Source organism: Sander vitreus, chromosome 17 (assembly GCF_031162955.1).
Source record: "Sander vitreus isolate 19-12246 chromosome 17, sanVit1, whole genome shotgun sequence".
Classification (NCBI taxonomy): Eukaryota; Metazoa; Chordata; class Actinopteri; order Perciformes; family Percidae; genus Sander; species Sander vitreus.
Genome location: NC_135871.1, coordinates 14,426,067 through 14,444,946, shown reverse-complemented (window position 1 = coordinate 14,444,946; position 18,880 = coordinate 14,426,067). Strand labels below are relative to the sequence as shown.

At 38.2% G+C, this 18,880-nt stretch overlaps 1 protein-coding gene across 1 annotated transcript in view; it reads right to left on the bottom strand.

Annotated features, from left to right (window-relative positions):
* The window catches only part of eys (EGF-like photoreceptor maintenance factor), a 174,603-nt gene that overhangs the window by 16,193 nt on the left and 139,530 nt on the right, over positions 1-18,880 (bottom strand). The window contains exons 38-39 of the mRNA XM_078273744.1: positions 13,027-13,135; positions 9,269-9,492 (exon numbers count right to left, since the gene is read on the bottom strand). Coding sequence (XP_078129870.1) covers positions 9,269-9,492; positions 13,027-13,135 — 333 coding nt within the window. The remainder of the gene's footprint in view (positions 1-9,268; positions 9,493-13,026; positions 13,136-18,880) is intronic.

Genomic DNA, 18,880 nt, shown 5'->3' with positions numbered 1-18,880 from the left:
ATTTGTGTGAAATCTTCCTCAGGTACATAAAGGCCAATATGAGTTGCAGTTGCAAAATGGGATAACAATATAAAATAACCACACAATACAATGCAAACAATATTGGCCTAGAAACAATTCACTACCTTTATTGGGCAAACAACAATTCTTTTCAGATGTGTTGAAAGCAGCGTACAATTAACAGTGTGGGAAAGAATCAGGTCAAGTTCTGCCTGACATATGTTTGTCTTTGCAAGAGATACAAATACTTTTGTGTTCTCATAGAACAATTTTGATCCTCAAACGCATAGAAAAACAAAACCGCATGTACTATAAGGGCAGATTAACCATTAAAAATGAATTGTCACACAACTAAAGACCAAAAAGGTGTAGATCGAGGAGGCGAAGGAGCACAGTTGAAAACACTTGAGTTTTAATTGGCCTAATCAAAAATGTGATGTGTGGGGTGACAAAAGGTTATTTTAATTTGGCTGAGGCAATCACTTTGAATATGTAATTGTTGTAATGTTTGCACACTCTCTTAAATATGTTTATCACAAATGCATGAAGTTGGTGCGAGCCATTACATTATTCAAAGTCTGCACCGCTGCAGCACGCGGGCTAGATAATTTATTAAGGAAGACTACATTTCTAAGCTAATGAGTACCAGATAAAAGGATGAATAATTGACCAGTTAGCTTATGATATCCCTGTCAGCTTGAACAATAAGCTGTGTGGCCATATGCATTCCTCAGATTTTATTCCTTGTAAGTTATTTACAGAAGACTTCTTTTCAAGTGCTTGTTGGTATGCAAATACACTTCTACAGTAAGGCCTTGATTAGGCTCTGCTGCCATGACAGTCTTCAGTTCTCGGGATGCAAGCGTTTAGCCCACTTCATTCTTTGTTAAAATAAAAAGGACCACTGGGTTTAGCAGATATTATTTATAGATAAGAACTGCTTTGTTACAGAAATGCCACTTGTTTTCCAGTATTGTAAACAGCCAATTGGACACCGTTATGCTAGAGACACTGTGATTCCTGATGGGTGGGAGGAAAAATCATTTGAAAGACAACTGTTACATCTCTCAATTATTTGTCACCTGAATTTCAATATGAGCAGAGGGATGAAGTGGAATTTCCACATGGCATTCACCCGACACACTCCTGTTTTAGCAGACGGCTGTTCGATATTTCCCTGACCTCTTCCAGGCACCCTTGCAAACATTTCTTTTGGCGGTAAAAAAGGGTGATGTCTGTTAAGTCTCCATAACCGAGTCCTTTGAAACATACTGCCATGGAAAAGCATACTTTAGATGATACTTGAAATTAAATCCTTATAGAAAGGAGGCACAAAAGCATGAGGGAACTTTTCTCAAGGGATCAGATATTTCTACGGTCCAACTTAGAACACACTGCACTCTGCAGAAATCCGTGCTTTTCTGTAACACTGTTAAAGTATATTCACATGTTTAAACTCTACACTCTTCAAATGTGCCAGTGTATTTATTCAAGTATTCACAGTTTTTTTACATTTCTAAACTCCTGAAAAGGAAACCTTAGCATACCTTATAGAACACTGTCCTTTAATAAACTGAATTGCCTCCATGTCTCAGAAATAAAGTTGTGCTTCAATTCCTCACTTACACAGGTTCAGACGAATGAATTGACACAAGATGATAACATTTATTTGTTTCAGACTTGGGTGACATTTTCAGAATTTTTTTCTGTTAACAAAAAACCTCTCCACTACTTAGACCGCATGCTGAGATGTAGCACTATAACTGGTCTTATCTCTCACTAACACACCAGCAAGGTCATCAGGATAAAAGTTCCACCTATTTCTATGAAACAATTTTTTTTGTTGTTGTCACATACACAATCATAAACTGTACAATGTGCAGTGAAATTCATTGTGTACCTGTTCCGTCTCAATAAAAACAATAATATCAACAATAAAATCCATAAAAATAGTAATATACAACACAATAGATGTCATAATAGCGGGTAAACATGTTGATATCGTCTTGAACATGTCCCAGTCTTTGCGGTCTAGAGCGTCCTGTAAGGTGGCCTCTGATTGGTCAGTTCAGCCTGGTGGTTAACGAGAGCCTCATGTAGTTTAGACAGAGCAGTGTCAGTGTTTGCTTGTGGTGGGATATAAAAGGCACTGATGATAACTAAGGTAAACTCCCGAGGAAGGTAAAACGGGGGGCATTTGATTGTCAGGACCTCAAGGTTGGGTGAGCAGGAATGTGTGAGATGATGGACGTTCCTGCTGTCACACCAGTAGTTGTTCACCATGAGACATACTCCACCTCCCCTCAACTTTCTGGACTCTCTCGTTCTGTCCATGTGGTGAACTGAGAGGAGATCTGCTGGTTGAATTGCATGGTCTGGTATCGTGGGTGTCAGCCATGTCTCAGTGAGGCAGATGATGTTGCCGTCCCTCTGGTATTTAATTCTGGCTCTGAGCTCGTCTAGCTTGTTTTCTATTGACTGGACGTTAGCTTGTAGGATGCTGGGCAGTGGTGTGCGGTGTGCCCTGTTCCTCAGCCTGTTTCTGATGCCTGCCCGTTTACCTCTAGTCCTTCTTCATGACCTGTTGCTAGCGCATCCGTTGTTGTTGTTATTGCCGGCTCTCCTCACAATCTTGCTGAGCCAGTTTGGATCAGGAGTGAAACTTTCAGTGAGACGGCATGAGTCCCGTATATTTAAAAGTGTTTTTTTCGTATGTAGATGACATAGCTCAGGTTAGATTAGTAGATTTAGAAACACGTAGCATTCGCAATAAAATAAAATAAGGCAGCATGGTCGCCTGGGTAGCTCATCCATATATAGAGGTTCACCCTCTCTCTCCCCTTTCATGTCTTCAGCTGTGCTATAAAAATAAAGGCCTAAAATGCCCAAATAATCTTTAAAAATAAAAAATAAACAAGGCAGCATGTTGTCTGGCAGCTGTCTCGTTGTTGGAACCAAAACTGAAAGAGTGTTTAAAAGGTGTAAGGAGACAAAAAAACAGCACACACTATCACCGACATGAGCACAGGGTGAGAGACAAACATTAGTCTGAAAGTAAATACAGCTATTAAGTGAAAAGTGGTGTGCATACTGAAGACTGGCTTTTGCTGAGTGAATAGAATAACATAATGCTTGTTTCTAGACTGCTGTGGAGATGACTAACACCTCACTGTAGATAATAGATTCCTTTAACTGGAGATCACAATAGTATCTACAAAAACCACCTGCAGATGACACACACACACACACACACACACACACACACACACACACACACACACACACACACACACACACACACACACACACACAAACGTATATTGCGCCTTATGTCTAATTTTCTTAGTTATATTGCAGACTGGAGATTTAGTTTCTGCAGATATACGTGGCTATACTGAATGTCTACTGATGATTACATTAAATTAACGCAAATTCCTTTTAACGCCACTAATGTTTTTAACGGCCGATTAACACATTCGGGTTTTGTGAGTTGGGCCTGTGAAGGCTAGCAGAAATAAAGCTCCATGAGCAGAAATGGATAAAGAAAAGGCTCTTTTGAATGGCACGTTCAGTTTCAAAGCCCTTCCAGATCGTTCTCTTGACAAGTCTAAATTTAGTTGCATGTACTGTCGATGTGAACTAAGTTACCACCAGAGTACGTTGAGTCTCAAATACCACTTACTGGCCAAGCATATTGGTGATGCAGAGAACCCTCCTGCCAAAGGCAAGTCATACTGGATAGTTTGCAACAGAGAAGCCTCAACAACTCTACAAACAACAAACTTTTGTCAGCGATAGCTAAATGGGTGGCTACAGCTTGCAGGCCAAGGACAAGGGTCTGCTTGAATTAATTTGCATCCCATCTATGTAAGGGATAATATAGAGCGAGAAGGTCATTATTTCAAATTAGAACCCAGACACGGTGATGCAGGACCCTGACGAATATCGCTCTAAACCAAACAGTCTACAGTATAAACCTCTCATTCACAATTTCAAATAAACAATCAGATGTACTATTCTAGAAGCCTTATTCAGTCAAATCTTATAAAGCTGGTTACCAGAACCAACCTGTGATGCTGTTGGGATGCAGTTCTGCTCCAACAACTGTAACATATGCTCTTGTTTTAATCCAGATACTCTTCACAATAAAATAGTAACATTACCATTATTTTGAGTCAATCCGATATGCACTGTCCGTAAATGCAGCAACAAATGTGTAACCGCCTGCAGCTGAAAATATTCCTCTGACAAATGCACTTCTGTTGAGTCACACTTGCTAAGAACTAGTGCCCAGCTGTTTTGGAGCCATTTTTAATAGTAAAATTATATATTTATGACCCCTTTTTGAAGATGTACGTCTTCACTAGGAACCAATGGGCTTGGTGCTGAGTCTGAGTTTCAAGTCTGAAAGTTGTAAGAGTTGAAGTTGACTATAGCTTTTGGTCTTTTCACAGAATTAGTTGACAATGAGAAAAATAACCCCAACCTGATCCTTTAAAAGTAGCCTCATACAGAAAATAATCCTGATTATTTTTAGTTCCCATTATTTATTTTCAGTACTATCAAGGCAGTGCAACATGTTCATGGACACACATTAGAAATTCACTTGCCTATTCTGTTATACTGTAGTTAGTTGTACTTTGGAGTCAGAAGTCTGGTCTAAAAGAAAAATCAAAAGCAGAGCATTTCCTGTTCCTGTATGTTTTCACGCTGAGTCATGTGAGACTTGTCCCCAAGTCATTTTAATACTTACAGTATATAATTATTATCAGCAACTTTTAGGAAGTCAAGGTTACACAGAAACTCTTTTTTAAACAAGAACATCTCTACATGTCTAAAAATAATTGTATGGTTGTTTTAAATGCACTCGTCCTCCAAAATTAAAAGACACAAACACAATAAATCCTGTAATGAGCAAGTTTTCTCTAGAAATATTCTTGAGGGACAAGATGGTAAGCTATTTTTGTTTCTCATGGTGAATTAAAATAATTGTTTCTTGGACCTTGAGTTCTTTTTCAGGTTATTTGAAATGAGTATAGCTGGAACTCTGATGAAGATACATGTGGTTTCACTTTCTTTGTGAAGAACACTGGAGGTGTCTTAAGTGAAGGTATGTGTGCTGCCAAAACTGGACCATCACAGAACGAGCAAGGCACCGTCTCTACTGCAGCCAATTAGCAAGAAATAGTATTCTCTACATGATTTCTATGTGTGTGTGTGTGTGTGTGTGTGAGAGTGAGTGAGTGAGTGAGTGAGTGAGTGAGTGAGAGAGAGCATATGTCCTTCCTATACTCAAGCGTTTCTCAACCCTTTTCCAGTCAGGGCACCCTTTAAAGATATGTAAAAGCTTAATTCACCCCAGTCTAAAAAAATTAACACTCTGACGGCCAACACACACACACACACACACACACACACACACACACACACACACAAAGTGTGTGTGTGCTTAGTTTATGATTTTGCTTTAATTAATGTCACCTTTTTGTAACATCATTGTTATTATTTCACCCGAGTCTTTAAACTGACTCATGAATCGCGAGTCTCTAGTATCATTAACTCGGATCAGTTGAGTCCTTACAATTCAATCTAAAATGATAACAGCGCCACACACAAACCTCTTGCAACATTAGCTACAACTAGTCCTAGCCATTTTAGCTGCCAAAAGCTTTATAACTTACAATTTCGTAGGCAACCACAACTCCACAAGTCAACTCAAGCAACTGAGTGAGCAGAAAGACAGTCCGAGACAGGTTATAGGAACTTCCCGACCGGCAGACTCAGAGCTGGAAACATGGAAACAACAAGCTTGCAGACCATGGGACTAACTCCAGAACTCATGAGTTGTCGATGATTCATGAGTTCTCGCGTGAGCGTGAGAACCAACCAGCTATAAGTGGATCTGTAGCAGACGAGCGAGTGAAGTCTCTCCTCGAGCTCAGGGTAAAGCAAATCCAAAACAAAAGCCATTCTTTCACTTCTGAAATAACATACAATATTCTGCATGTAGCCTAGCTAGGCTTACTGTAGGTTTTGGTGTATAAATGTAGTATGTCTAAATGCAATTAGGTCGAGCAGACAGTCCGAAACATTGCAAGCTAGCAATACTGACTCAAGTGACTCGCACAACCCGGATCAGTTTAGTGAGTGACTCAGAATATATAATAGCCTAATATTTATTCTATATTTCTCATACCTGGTTTATGTTTGTTTTTTTTTGTCTTTAAATTGTTTTTATTATTACTGCGTTGTATTTATCAGATGAACTGCACCCACCATCCATGCTGCCAGTGCCCGGTGCTCCCGGGTTAATGTGTACTAGTGGCTTGGAGGGAGGGAAGGCGGGTGCTGTTCATCTGCATGTAGGCTGCCGCTGCAGTAACACAGAGACAGGCTCAGGCATGCTGTAAACTCATGGCGTGCGGGGGGGTCCAGAGCGAAATTGGAGCGAGATGGTGTGGGAGATAAGGTAACGCTCCAACTTTTTAAAAATCTGCTCTGCACTTCATCCAAAATACTCCCTGCGCTGATCACATGCTCTGATTTAGAGGCACCCCAGATGAAGCCAGAAAGCACCACAGGGTGCTATGGCACCCTGGTTGAGAAAGGCTGCTCTACTCAGTAAAACTTTGGATCTATTTATGTGATCTGTGTGTCAATCTGTTAATTTTTTTTTACTTCAATTAGAAGATAAAAACAGGTTACACTCTGGAAACTTTAAAGCAGCTATAAGCAATATTTTTACATCAACAATGAATCACAGGACTATGTGTGTGTGAAAGGTGTCAATCGTAGTGATGAACCACAGAGAAATACCCAATTCTCGAGCTGCTTCGTAGGGCGGGTCTGCGCTGTGTTCCGGAGGCACTGCAGCCCCCACGAGCCTGTCATTGACTGCCTTTCAAGTCAATGCTTAATACTCCACCAGCCGCGCCACGATGCATCCCAGAAGCGTGCGTGAGGGCTCTCTGCTCCGCTAAAGATACGCAGCAGGTCTATTTTCAGTGAAACAGTAAGACTATCCAGTCAATTTACCAAAAGACCCTCCCCCCCAATATCGTTTATGTCTCCTTCAGAACACCACGGACAATGAGAGATTAATCTTGGAGGTTGAAAAACATAATACGAAATCACTTTTTTTTAAGGACAACACCAGAAAAGAGAAGGCATGGAGTTAAAGGCAGCACACACGTGCCCAGTGGAGAATCAGAGTTAGTCCGTAGGTGCTGATTGCCCAGCTTTTCACATTGATGTTCCTTAAATACCTATTATATATGTATCACCCGTCAACCACAAGCCATTATGCTCTCAGGTTTAATATTGATATTTCTACATGCCTAAGTGAACAGAGGACCACATGAAAAAGGGAAGAGCACCAATATCACCCCAACTGAACCGACAATCAAAATCCTTAGTCCTCCTATTACATTGTGGCAGTGCATTCCAGGGCAACTAACAGAATGAAGAGAGCTCTGTGCACTCCTGATGACCCCTGCATGCTGTGAAGTTCAAAAGGATACTGCATTAACACATATTCATCACACAGATAATTGCAAGGAGCACTCTTTCGCAGCATGACAAGCCAATGTGAGCACAATGCCACCAGCTCTTAATTGGTATTCTAAGAGCCATTCATATTCCAATATTCATGGTGCCTCTTTTAATTTCCTGTTTAATAAAAGCAACTGTTAATTGACAGTGTCATAACACAATGAAGAAGACATTTAGAGTAGCTATTTTCTGGATTACCTCAGGTGAAAGAGCATCATATGTAGTTAATGCATACTTAAAAAGACAGGCACAATTGCTGGTAAGTGGGGTGTGATGGCAGTCTGATGAGCTGTACTAGATAAAGATGAAGGGAAAACGGATCCGCACATATTTGGCCTATCACAAGGGACTATGTTTTGCCCAGGGATTGCCTTAACAAGGAAAATACTGTAGTTTGTGGGAAGGAACAGGACATTACCAGCTTGCTCAGACAGCAACTCAAGAAATTTGTCAATAATCTCTTTTACTATTATTTTAGTAGGCCTTTTGAACATTTAAGTAACTGACCATACATTATTACATATTTCTGGGTAAAATCTGTAAAGGAATGAAAGACTACAAATCATTGTTAGAAGGACATATTCATTCTTTTTTTTTTTTTTAGAAGTTGAACTTAATAATTTAACTTCCAATGTAAATAAACTATGTGATATGAACAAGAATATTTAATGTTAAACATGTCATCAAACAATCTTAAATGAATTTAATGTGCAGCAATGGATTTCTTTTACCGCTTAAGGGCCCAAAAGCAGAAACAATTGCTGTAATTACCTTTTAAGTTGGTTTGTGTCAGCAATCAGTTGCTTACTTAAACATCCAGCAGACACGTAACAACAGTAGCATTCATTTGTTGTGTCCACCTAATGAACGCAAGTCCAATGTTCACTCTAGTATTAGCTCTGTTTTTGCTCTCCACTAACTTCTAAAGGAAATTTCAGGCTCTTCAGCAGTTTTCACAAACAAGTAGTCATGTGGGTGAGCCGTTGTTAATGTTTTGACATTAGGCCATCTTCTCTTCAGCCAGATAAGTAACTGCTGTAGGACATTTAGGCAATTCAGTTATTTATCTGTATTACATTTTCACCATTTTATGCAAGTAACAATACATTTATATCAATGCTATTTCGACTTGCCCAGTCCAATACTTCACAGTGCACAGTAAGCCTACATTAAAATTAGTCCAATGTAGATACGATAAGCTTGACTGATAACTGAACAATTCTGCATTAAAAAATAGCTGGAAAGAGGAGCTGTTGCCAAAACTGTCATTTCACTAGCTGGTTGACTGGGTTGTGGTGTGTTCAAAGCTCCCATTGCACAGCTACAGCTCCATTCATGTTTTTAGTGATTGGGAAAACAATTTAAACTGGAATACATATTCTTACAACAGAAACACTTTAACTTCATACTGAGTCACTTGGGCTAATGCTGCAACAACATGTAATGACTCAGTCACTCATACTACTTTTTTTTTATGACCTTTGTTGTTTATAGCATATTGAGTGAACACACCTTTCTTTTTTTGGCACATGCATGTATGTAACAGTAGTTTAACTTAGCTGCAGTCCACCTCATTTCTGGGGTAATTTCTTGCATATTATGCATCATTATTACAGAAGGAAAATGCATTAGAGAAGGTGTGTTTTATATCCTTAATGGCTTTTAAATTCAAATGTGGTTTAGTAATTTTTCATTAGTGTAAAAGGTGACCTATTACCTGACACAAGTTCCTCCGTTACGACAGGGAAGGTGCTGGCAGACAGGGGGGTCACAATTCTGGATGTTTCTTCCTCTTACTGCCTCACCCACCAGGTAAATCTCCTTTAAGTTGACCTGAAGTTCCCTGATACATCCAGTGAATCTCCTCGCTCCCTTTACACGCCCGTCATGCATCTCCCAGTGGGACGAAACATCCCCAAGAAATATGGGTCCAAAGGTTCCCTGCAAAAAATTGTGGAAAGCCAGTGATCAGTGTTATGTGTTTAGTAAATCACACTTAATCTTACAAAATATGTCTCCTTTTAAATATGAGCTGTGCAGCTAAAAACAAGCTCTCCATATCAGCATGTGTAAACATATTAACATTATTATTACATTAAAAGGACCTTACTATATATTAAGATCAACATGAAAGATTAACACTATCAGTGTCTGTTACTCTCCAGCTTAATGCGGGTTTGGCATGACCTAGACAAGAAACTGAAGTTATAATCAGTTATGTTTTTAGTCTTGCTGACATCATAAGATAATACACATTTTGATACGATGAGAGAGGTAGAATATCTATACATTGCTGCAAGCTTTCTTTGATGTGCAAGGTAATTGGGTAGAATTAATGTAGATACATTCTGTGAACTTGCAGCTTATCGTACCGTAACAGTCAATTTAACAAGTAAGGCATAATTGTCTCTGCTCTGCACAAAAAGAAATGCAGCACAAGACGGTCTCCTATTAGCACTAAATTACATATATTTCATTCCCAGCCATGACCTCCGGATGTTCAAATGTATATTGAATACTTCTATTTAGAAGGTTTACATAACAGGTTCCCAATCACGCCATGCATGATGATTAATTTATGAAAGACAAATCAACATCTATCACAGCTTCATTACACATTCTTGCATATTATGTAACATGGTGTCAGTGGATTTCAAAATAAAACTCCCCTAAGTCAAAGTAATTTCTATGGTAAATAGAATCATTGTCTTCCCTTTAGATTTTGCAGTTTATCATTACACTTATTTCTATTATACTCTAATAAGATCACAAGTACTGACCCAGCCACTATTACTTTTTTTTTTTTATTCTTTAAAGATATTTGTTTGGGCATTTTAGGCCTTTATTAGATAGGAGAGCTGAAGACAGGAAAGGGGGTAGAGAGAGGGGGCATGACATGCAGCAAAGGGCCACAGGTCAGAATCGAACCTGTGGCTGATGCGGCAAGGAATGAGCCTCCTTCATACAAAGGGTCATTACATGTAATACCTTACTTTAACAATACAGGCCTTTCATGTCATTCATTTAATAGGTTCTGTATCTGACAGAAATGCTTGTGTAGTTATGGGAGGCTGTATGTCAGAAATAATCAATCTTACTTATGTGGGTCTTCAAGGCTCAGATCATCAACATTACTGCTGCATATTTGAAAGCCTATAAAAACACACGGATGACAGGGGTCCATAGGAATGTTTATGTAATCTTGACACAAAGTTAAGAGGCCTAAAACTATCTTAAACAAAGCTGAAGATTCAAATAAAATATGTAGCTGTGGCTGGATACTTTTACAATGAGCTTAACTGTATTTTGCGAGATACAGCTATCCAGCTATGCGCCACTGGAGCTGCATGACAATGAAGAGCTGATATGGAACGACTTTATGGTGCCTTCAAGTGTGTTTACCATGTTTATGAGAAGAGTCCATTCAACAGACCAATGTAATATTCATGACTTTGTAAGTGGACTCGCAGCACTGAGTTCATGAGCACCGTATGCTACGTTTTGAATTCCATTTGATGGCAAGACAAGTCAATGTGGCCTCCATTTCATTATTGTATTTCTAGGTAGTGGTATTATGCACATGTGGTGCCAGTGTATGTGAGTAACTTGGTCACACTAAAAAACATAGCGTCCCCTGGCAAAAAATGTTCAGTTAATTGCAATTGAGCACTAAAAGCCTTCTTTATAAACACGACTTGACCTTAGTTAAAAATTTGGCAGTAAGAATTTCAAAGCAACATAATCAATATCTTCATATTCTTCCAGGTCTTGAACCCTTCCACTTGCAATCTGTGAGATTTATGACAGAATTTAAAAATATTATGATCTCCTCTCTCTGCATCATGTTGGCTTCCAGTCTAAATTGCCAAGTTGCAATAGCTAACTTAATGATCACTCTAAGATCTACAGCAGGGCCATGTATAGAGCATTGCTTTTAACCCATCGGAAGTTCCTTTCTCAGTTCACAATGTCAAGTATACAGCACCCTCGACAACCCTAAATAACTGCTAGTAGCTTCTTTTATTGCTGTTTCAAACGTGTTTTCTGCTTTATATAATTTTTACGAAATTAGCTCAATCAAATCTCATTTTATTTAATTTGACTGGTGTTGAGCACTAACTAAAATAAAATCCATGCAACCAGTATAACTATAAATCATAGTATACATTAGTGTATATATAATAATATTATAAAAAACTTAACGAGAAACCAACATGTAATATACACTAGCAAAGATCCTTGTGTAATGAATGTGTTGTTAACAACAAAGAAGGAAAAGAAAAGAAGCATCTTGGCATCTCAAATTAGAAGACCATAAATCACATTGGATGAGGGGGAGGCATGTGGAGCCTGTGGGAAGGTTGAGCCCCTCTCCTGAGTCTTTCAAAGTGAAAAACTATTAATTTAATAACAAATATAGGTGTTGTTAATCAAATTAATGAGCCAAAGTGAAAAGACCGGCCTGTGATTAACAAGTAAGAACTAGCTTAGTGCTACTTACATGCCTGCCATTAAGGATAGTATTTTGCCAAGTGTGATATTCTTGGCAAATAATGTTACAGGTGCACGTTTTTAATGGAAGCTCCTGTTCTTCATTCATAAAGCAACTGCTGTTTTTTTTTTTTTTAAAACAGTGTGCTTGGCTGGCTTTTGATAACATACACATACTGTACTCATGATGTTGCTGTCATGAGTCCTGTAAGTGATTAAAGGCAAACATAAATTATCATACAATCTATGATTTACCTGGATATCTACAGGCAGCAGCTACTGCAGGTGTTTTAGCTTATAGAAGCCAACCAATACAAAATAACACGAACGACAGATAGGGAAGATAAAACTTTCCAGAGAAGTAAAATCCTTCCTCGTAATATCATAAACTACTGTGCATTGTTTTGCTAAGCCTTCAAACTCATAGATCTATTACTCAAGCTGTAATTCCTAGATGCTTTAAATGTTACTTTCATGATTATTTAATGTCTCACAAGTACCTAAAGCAACACCGCCCACTGCAGGGCTGTTTTCTGTCTGAACACCCACTTCATTTACACTAAAAAGAACCAAATATATTGCAAAAGTTGGTAGAACCTCAAAAATTCACTTGATTCCACAAAAGTTGGACAATAATGTGCTAAATAAGTGAATAGAGTGACAAATATATTTCCCAGAATAAGGAGGGGGAAAAAAATATAACTTTGATGGGTCTACATATAGTTTTAATATTATTTAACATTCATGAAAACAGCAGTGGTTCTCTGTGAAAACATGCTGTATGTAATACATTTTATCTGATGTATTTCCTTTGATTGTTTACTCATGGATGCTGAAGTCATCCATGACAAATTATATTACTGTTAAATTAGCATGTTAATATGTGTAAGGTAAACTGTCCTGTAAAAGGAAGGGGATACAAAGACATGATTATGGGTTAAAAAAGCAAATGTAATAAAAATGAATGCAGGCAGGTCAGGTTACCTCTGACACGGGGTGTGACACGTACTCCTCGAGATGCTGAGCTGTGCCATTATCTGCAGCTATTTCAATCATACACAACCCTCCTTGTTTGCCAACAGGCAGGTTGTATCTGTTGAGAGAGAACAGAGGGAGACTAGGGTTTGTAATAATAAATTCAGCAAAGCCTGAAAAATATTTTGATGGAGAGACCGACAGAGCAGTCACAGCAATGAAGCTGCTAATGTGACCATTGAGACTATACTATAAAAATGGATGACTATGTATACATTACACACTATTTTCTGGGAAACTTTATGCACTGGTGGATAGGGTTGGAATCAATGGTGCGTTTGTGTCCCACGCCACCACCCGAAATCCAGGAGAGACAACACAATAAGAGAATGGCTTCCACTGCTGGATTTAGATAATAAGTCCAGAAATAGGTTTCTGCTCAGTGCTGTGGTGATATACCTTAAGTTGTTGTGTTCCTCAGCAGATATCACATAATCATGCCTGTAAATACACTACTGACAAAACATAGATTTGGATAACCAGTCAGAACCAGTTGAATTTACAGGATCAAGCACTAACACCTGATATGCATTACTATTTCAAACATTTATAACAATGACAATAATACTAAGGACACAAATCAACCTGCAAAAACATTATCACGAGTGAAAATGCTCATTATGTCATTCAGGATTAATTCATGATGAAAATGAGGGCACAAACTAGATATACATTATAAACCTAATGAGTAGGAAGACAATTTTATCATTTGACCCTCTGTGTCTCTCTGGGGAAATATACAATTGCACTAGTCATTAATGTTGCAGCCATAATGTTAAGTAGCTGGTCTACTTGTGTCATATTCCAGCTTTGGCAAAGTCAAGTGATTGCCTCTCTCCAATTCATCATTGGCTTTGCTTTGCTGCTTTGTAATATACAATAGCAGCCTCTTTACAGGGCTGTACATTATGCAAATGATTGTGCGTAAACACAATTCTGTGAGGGGGTAATCTACATGGTGTGCTTTTGTTGTGTAGGTTCATCACTGTTTTGCTGTGGACATGGAATACTCTTATCTGCAAATCTGGTTTCTGCAAAATTCATTCATCTATTTTTTGCCACTGTTGATGAGGAAAAAAAAACCTCAAATGTCTGCTTTAATGGCCAGATGGAAACTATCAGGGCAATCGCCCTTCTGCTAATTTCAAACAGCCTTCCAGGACGCCTCCCTGAGGCAATTGCATGCAAGCAACTTTAGGCAGGGCTAATTAAAGGTATGGGAATCACAAGAGCTGTTTTGTATACACACATTGATAAATTAAGGCACATTTAAGATGATAAACACCAAATGCAACCAAACGTCTAGAGAAGACGTCCATCACCATCTTGGTGGTGTGCTTCTGAGGTCATTCTCTCATTCTCAGTGAGTGGTTTCAGAAAACAACATCCCCCCCACTGTTTATCACAAAGTCATAAGAATAACAAGATCCTAATGAAAAGACTGAAATGATCGAATACTGCAATCCATGTAATTGTGTACAGACTGTTGGTGAGGTATGAATCATCACAATATTGCTAATAAAACTCCCTCTTGCTGAGGGCATTTGAGGCATATTGTGGTGCTTACTATAGTAGCTTTTTATTTGGCCTGCTAATGCTGCGAAGACTGTCCCTATGAGACACAGAGAGCATGCTCACTTAAACAAACAGGATGATGTTACTTGATGAGCTCTCGTGAGCACATTGAATGCTCCACCAGGTTGATTTACATTGGTCTTGCTCTAAGGCAAAGATGACTATTTATAAAGATGACTATGACTACTTTTCTTGGTCTGGTAGCTAGATAGCTAGGAATATGCCCCATAGCGCCACATCACCATCACACACACACAGACATACAAATGGATTATATTACAAAGATAAACAAATGGGAGTGAAGAAAAAGAGGCCGGGGTTTGTCTAACGCAGAGATGAAACACTATGTCATTTCTTATTGGTCTCCCTGTGCTCCATTCAGTGCTGGGGTCTCAAAGGACCAACACTAGCACATTCCCAACTTGAGGTAAACAAACAAAAAACAAATGAATATTATATTCTCTCCAAACCACAATATAGCTGTGATCATTTTTACTTATTCGATCATCATTTATGTATTTCTTCATCTGGCTAATGCTCTAATCATAAGTGATTTGTCATTTCTAACATCCTCATTTAGACCGTCTTTGGTGTGACTAATTCAGTGCAAATGCATTACTGAAACTTTCCTGAGGATCACCACTGAAATATCACCTGCAATGTTAAGGGACCTTGCAAATATTTTCAGCACAGCACCTTTGCACAGAGGTATTTGTTAAACTGTATGGTAGGTGTTTGTCTTTACAATCCTATAGTATTTGAACGCGCCTCTTTCATAGTCCCCTGCAGAAAATTAATAATGAGGCAGGATCATCATTAAAATATTACTATTGCATAAAACATCTTAAAGTATTGGCAACAGATGGCAGTAAAACATCATACACTGCACTGGTGCCCTTGCAACAGTTTTCCCTGGCTGATAGGCAAGATGCTTTTTTTTTTTAAATGACTTATTATTCTAGTATTTCAGATTCTTACAAAAACCAAATGGTAATATGAACACATTTGTGGTGAATTTATAATTTGCAAGTAATTTAGTGTCAAGAGTTTATTAGCTCTGCAGCTGGAGACTGTAGTAGACTGTAGTTTCCTACCTGGTAAATGGGTCACACAGATTACATATGGACGATGAGTACCACCTGTTACTTTGATATTCTTTTTAGCACAACATGAAGTACACTTCATCAGATATGACCGAAAACAGAGAGAGAAAAAAAAAACATTCTTTATAATCATGCATTATTATCACACCACACTCAACTACACAAGATGTCAGACGGGATCGGTTTGTTGGTTTTTCCTTAGTAGCAACAAGCATTTTATCAGACCATAATCTACACCTACATTGACTATAATGTCTGCTCTGGCTCTGGTGCAGTGACTTTCTCACACGCAGCACTGCAGCATTTGCTGCATAATTTGTGCTGTGACTGGCAAGCCTCAATTAATTTGGGTAGCCTGTGTTCTATCATTATATCACCAGCAATACAATTAGACAGCACACAGCAAGGCTGCTTGGCATTGTGGCTTCACAAAAGAAATTCCAAGTGAGCAGGCAGGGCTGCTGGTTGCTTCTTCAATTCATCTTCTATGCGACTACTTGTCGATACAACACTGAATGCTGTGTGATTGATAAACACACGCTGCCTCAGATTTGGCATTGTGTCAAGAGGATGTGGAATTAAAAACAAAAATGCTCAATATTAAGAACTCACTTTTCACCCAGTTGCACATATGGCATGGCACTTCCCCAAAATAAATGTTGTTTCCTCATTACTCTTCCAGCTATTAAAATCCAGTGGGAAAGTGGGATAGGATAAGAGGATGAGTTCTGTCCACTGTTATTGTGTAGTTCAGAAAAAATAATCAATGGCTGTTTACTAATTACTTTTCCGAATTGCAAAGGGATTACTTAACCCATTACTCCGATAAACACTAATTACATCAGCGATTATTTTATTTTTGAGTTACCAATAAGCCTATGCACATGCTCATATGTGTACCAAAATGCAGAGTGGATAGATGGACACTAAACAGCCCTCTTAATTCTGTATTAGCAAGCAAGTTATTGGTCAAAGTGACAGGAGGCAAACAGTTGTTTCTGACCAGAAGAGAACGTGAACTCAAAGCGTTTCTTACGTTTCTGTGGTGCTCTTTTACAGAACAGACATTCTGAAATTTGCTACTACTTTAAAACTTCTTCCTACAGCACCAGTCGGTTTCCTCCTCTTACAGCAGCTGTTGCTAGGCAACATTTTACACTCACAGGTGCATTTTTAGATTAAAACAATATTCAATGGTAAGGGTGGAAGGCTTGTTAAAAGTTATAATTGCAATGAAAAATCAATAAAAACATTGTTAAAAAAAAAATAGTAAGGTTGGAAATCGCCAGAGGCCCAAAGATACAATATTATCACGATACTTTATTGAGATATTCTGAAATATTTTGCAATTTCTTACCTTTTTTTCAACTTAAAATGATGTCCCCATAGGAATCTTTGTCAACATCTGATTTATCTAAAGAAATAAATGTCTGTTTGTTCATATCACTTCAATTTTATTGCTGCAAAATGGGATTGTCAAGTAAACGAACTGACCAACATGTATCATAAAATATCAATATTTGGCATCTGTGTATCGATACAGTATTGTCACAGAAAATATCACAATCTTATGCTGTACTTAATTCCCCCCCCCCCCTCATTCAATAGTCAGTAAATATACTATTAAATACTATATAATAATATAACATTTAAACATTGTTTTCATTGTATTATGAGTGAAAAGTAACAGTGATAGCAACATATTACTTATTATTTATTAATGGGTTACCCACAACACAGTGGTTTTAATATTTTAGATGTCCTGTGTTTTATCAGAATCAGAAAAGCTTTATTGCCAAGTACGTTTTTTTACACATACAAGGAATTTGTTTTGGTGTTGTAGGTGCATGTCACACATTCTCTAAAATAAGTTAAACAGAACAAACAATAGAAGTATAAATATATGTATATATACACACACAGAATGTATTAAAAATGAGAGTAAGAATTAAGATAAATTTGGACTTTAGCTTTAGCGAGGGTCTAACAAAAGTCGCTATTGAGTTGCATTATAGGAAATGTAGGATCCAGTGATTTTTGGAGCTTGACCTTCAGGGAATACTAGCCAGGACATCTTGGCTTCTGTTGGCTTTATGTCTGCTAAATTAATGTAAGGTATAAACAATGTACAGGACTAATAATCTCACAAATAACAAATGTCTCACTATAAAACACCAACTATTTTATCTTTGATCACTGCAGCGCACATTTGCTGGTGCAAGTGGTTTTTGGTTGGAGTGAGAGCATTTTTAATTCATTTATCACACATAAGTTAGGCAAGAAGCAAATTGAATTGATCTGAATTATAAAAAGACATGCTACAATACTCTATCCAATCACCAAATAAACATACAGGTGAGGTATTTTGGGTCCTTTATCATCTGTGATCAACCATTACATTCACGTTTCAACAGCATCCAACAAAGAAATTCAGAAAACTGCATCTGATACATTTGCAGATGTAATGGCAAGGTGTTCATGCACGGTTCCTACTGAAGCAAAATATTCAGTGCTTTTTTAACAGAAATAATACAAGTCCATAAAGACATCGACATGAACATCAAAACCCATGAGTTTCGAGACATAAAATATTATATATCTAATATTTCTAGATACAAAAATATTCCCAGTAAGTCAGAGCCATACTTGAGACACTACTCCTATTCCTTTGACCGAAGAGAAAAAAAACGAACCCACAAAAGTGGCATAAATATAAATAATCAAATCTGCTTGGGATTCTGAGTTCACCTGTGACAAGGGAACAAAATGAAACGCTGCAGAATGCTATGTGTCATCCTTGTTGATCTTTGAGAATGAAAATAACTCCAACAGTGAATGCTAACCACAAAAGGATTCAACCAATAATATATACACCCTGGCAAATGACCGGGGGAGCATTTGGAGTCTGCCACTCTCAAACTTTAATCGTAATGGTGTTGCCCCGAACATCCCCAAAGGAAAACTTGCCGACATCAAAAAAACCAAGCCAACAACAAACATGTCCTCCCCAAATGAAAAATGACACAGCCTCTCCTGCACACTCCCCTTTGAAATTATTTGGCATCACAGGGCATTTAAACAGTGGCCTTTTGTCTTGCTAACTTTACAGTCTATATTGGAGTGCT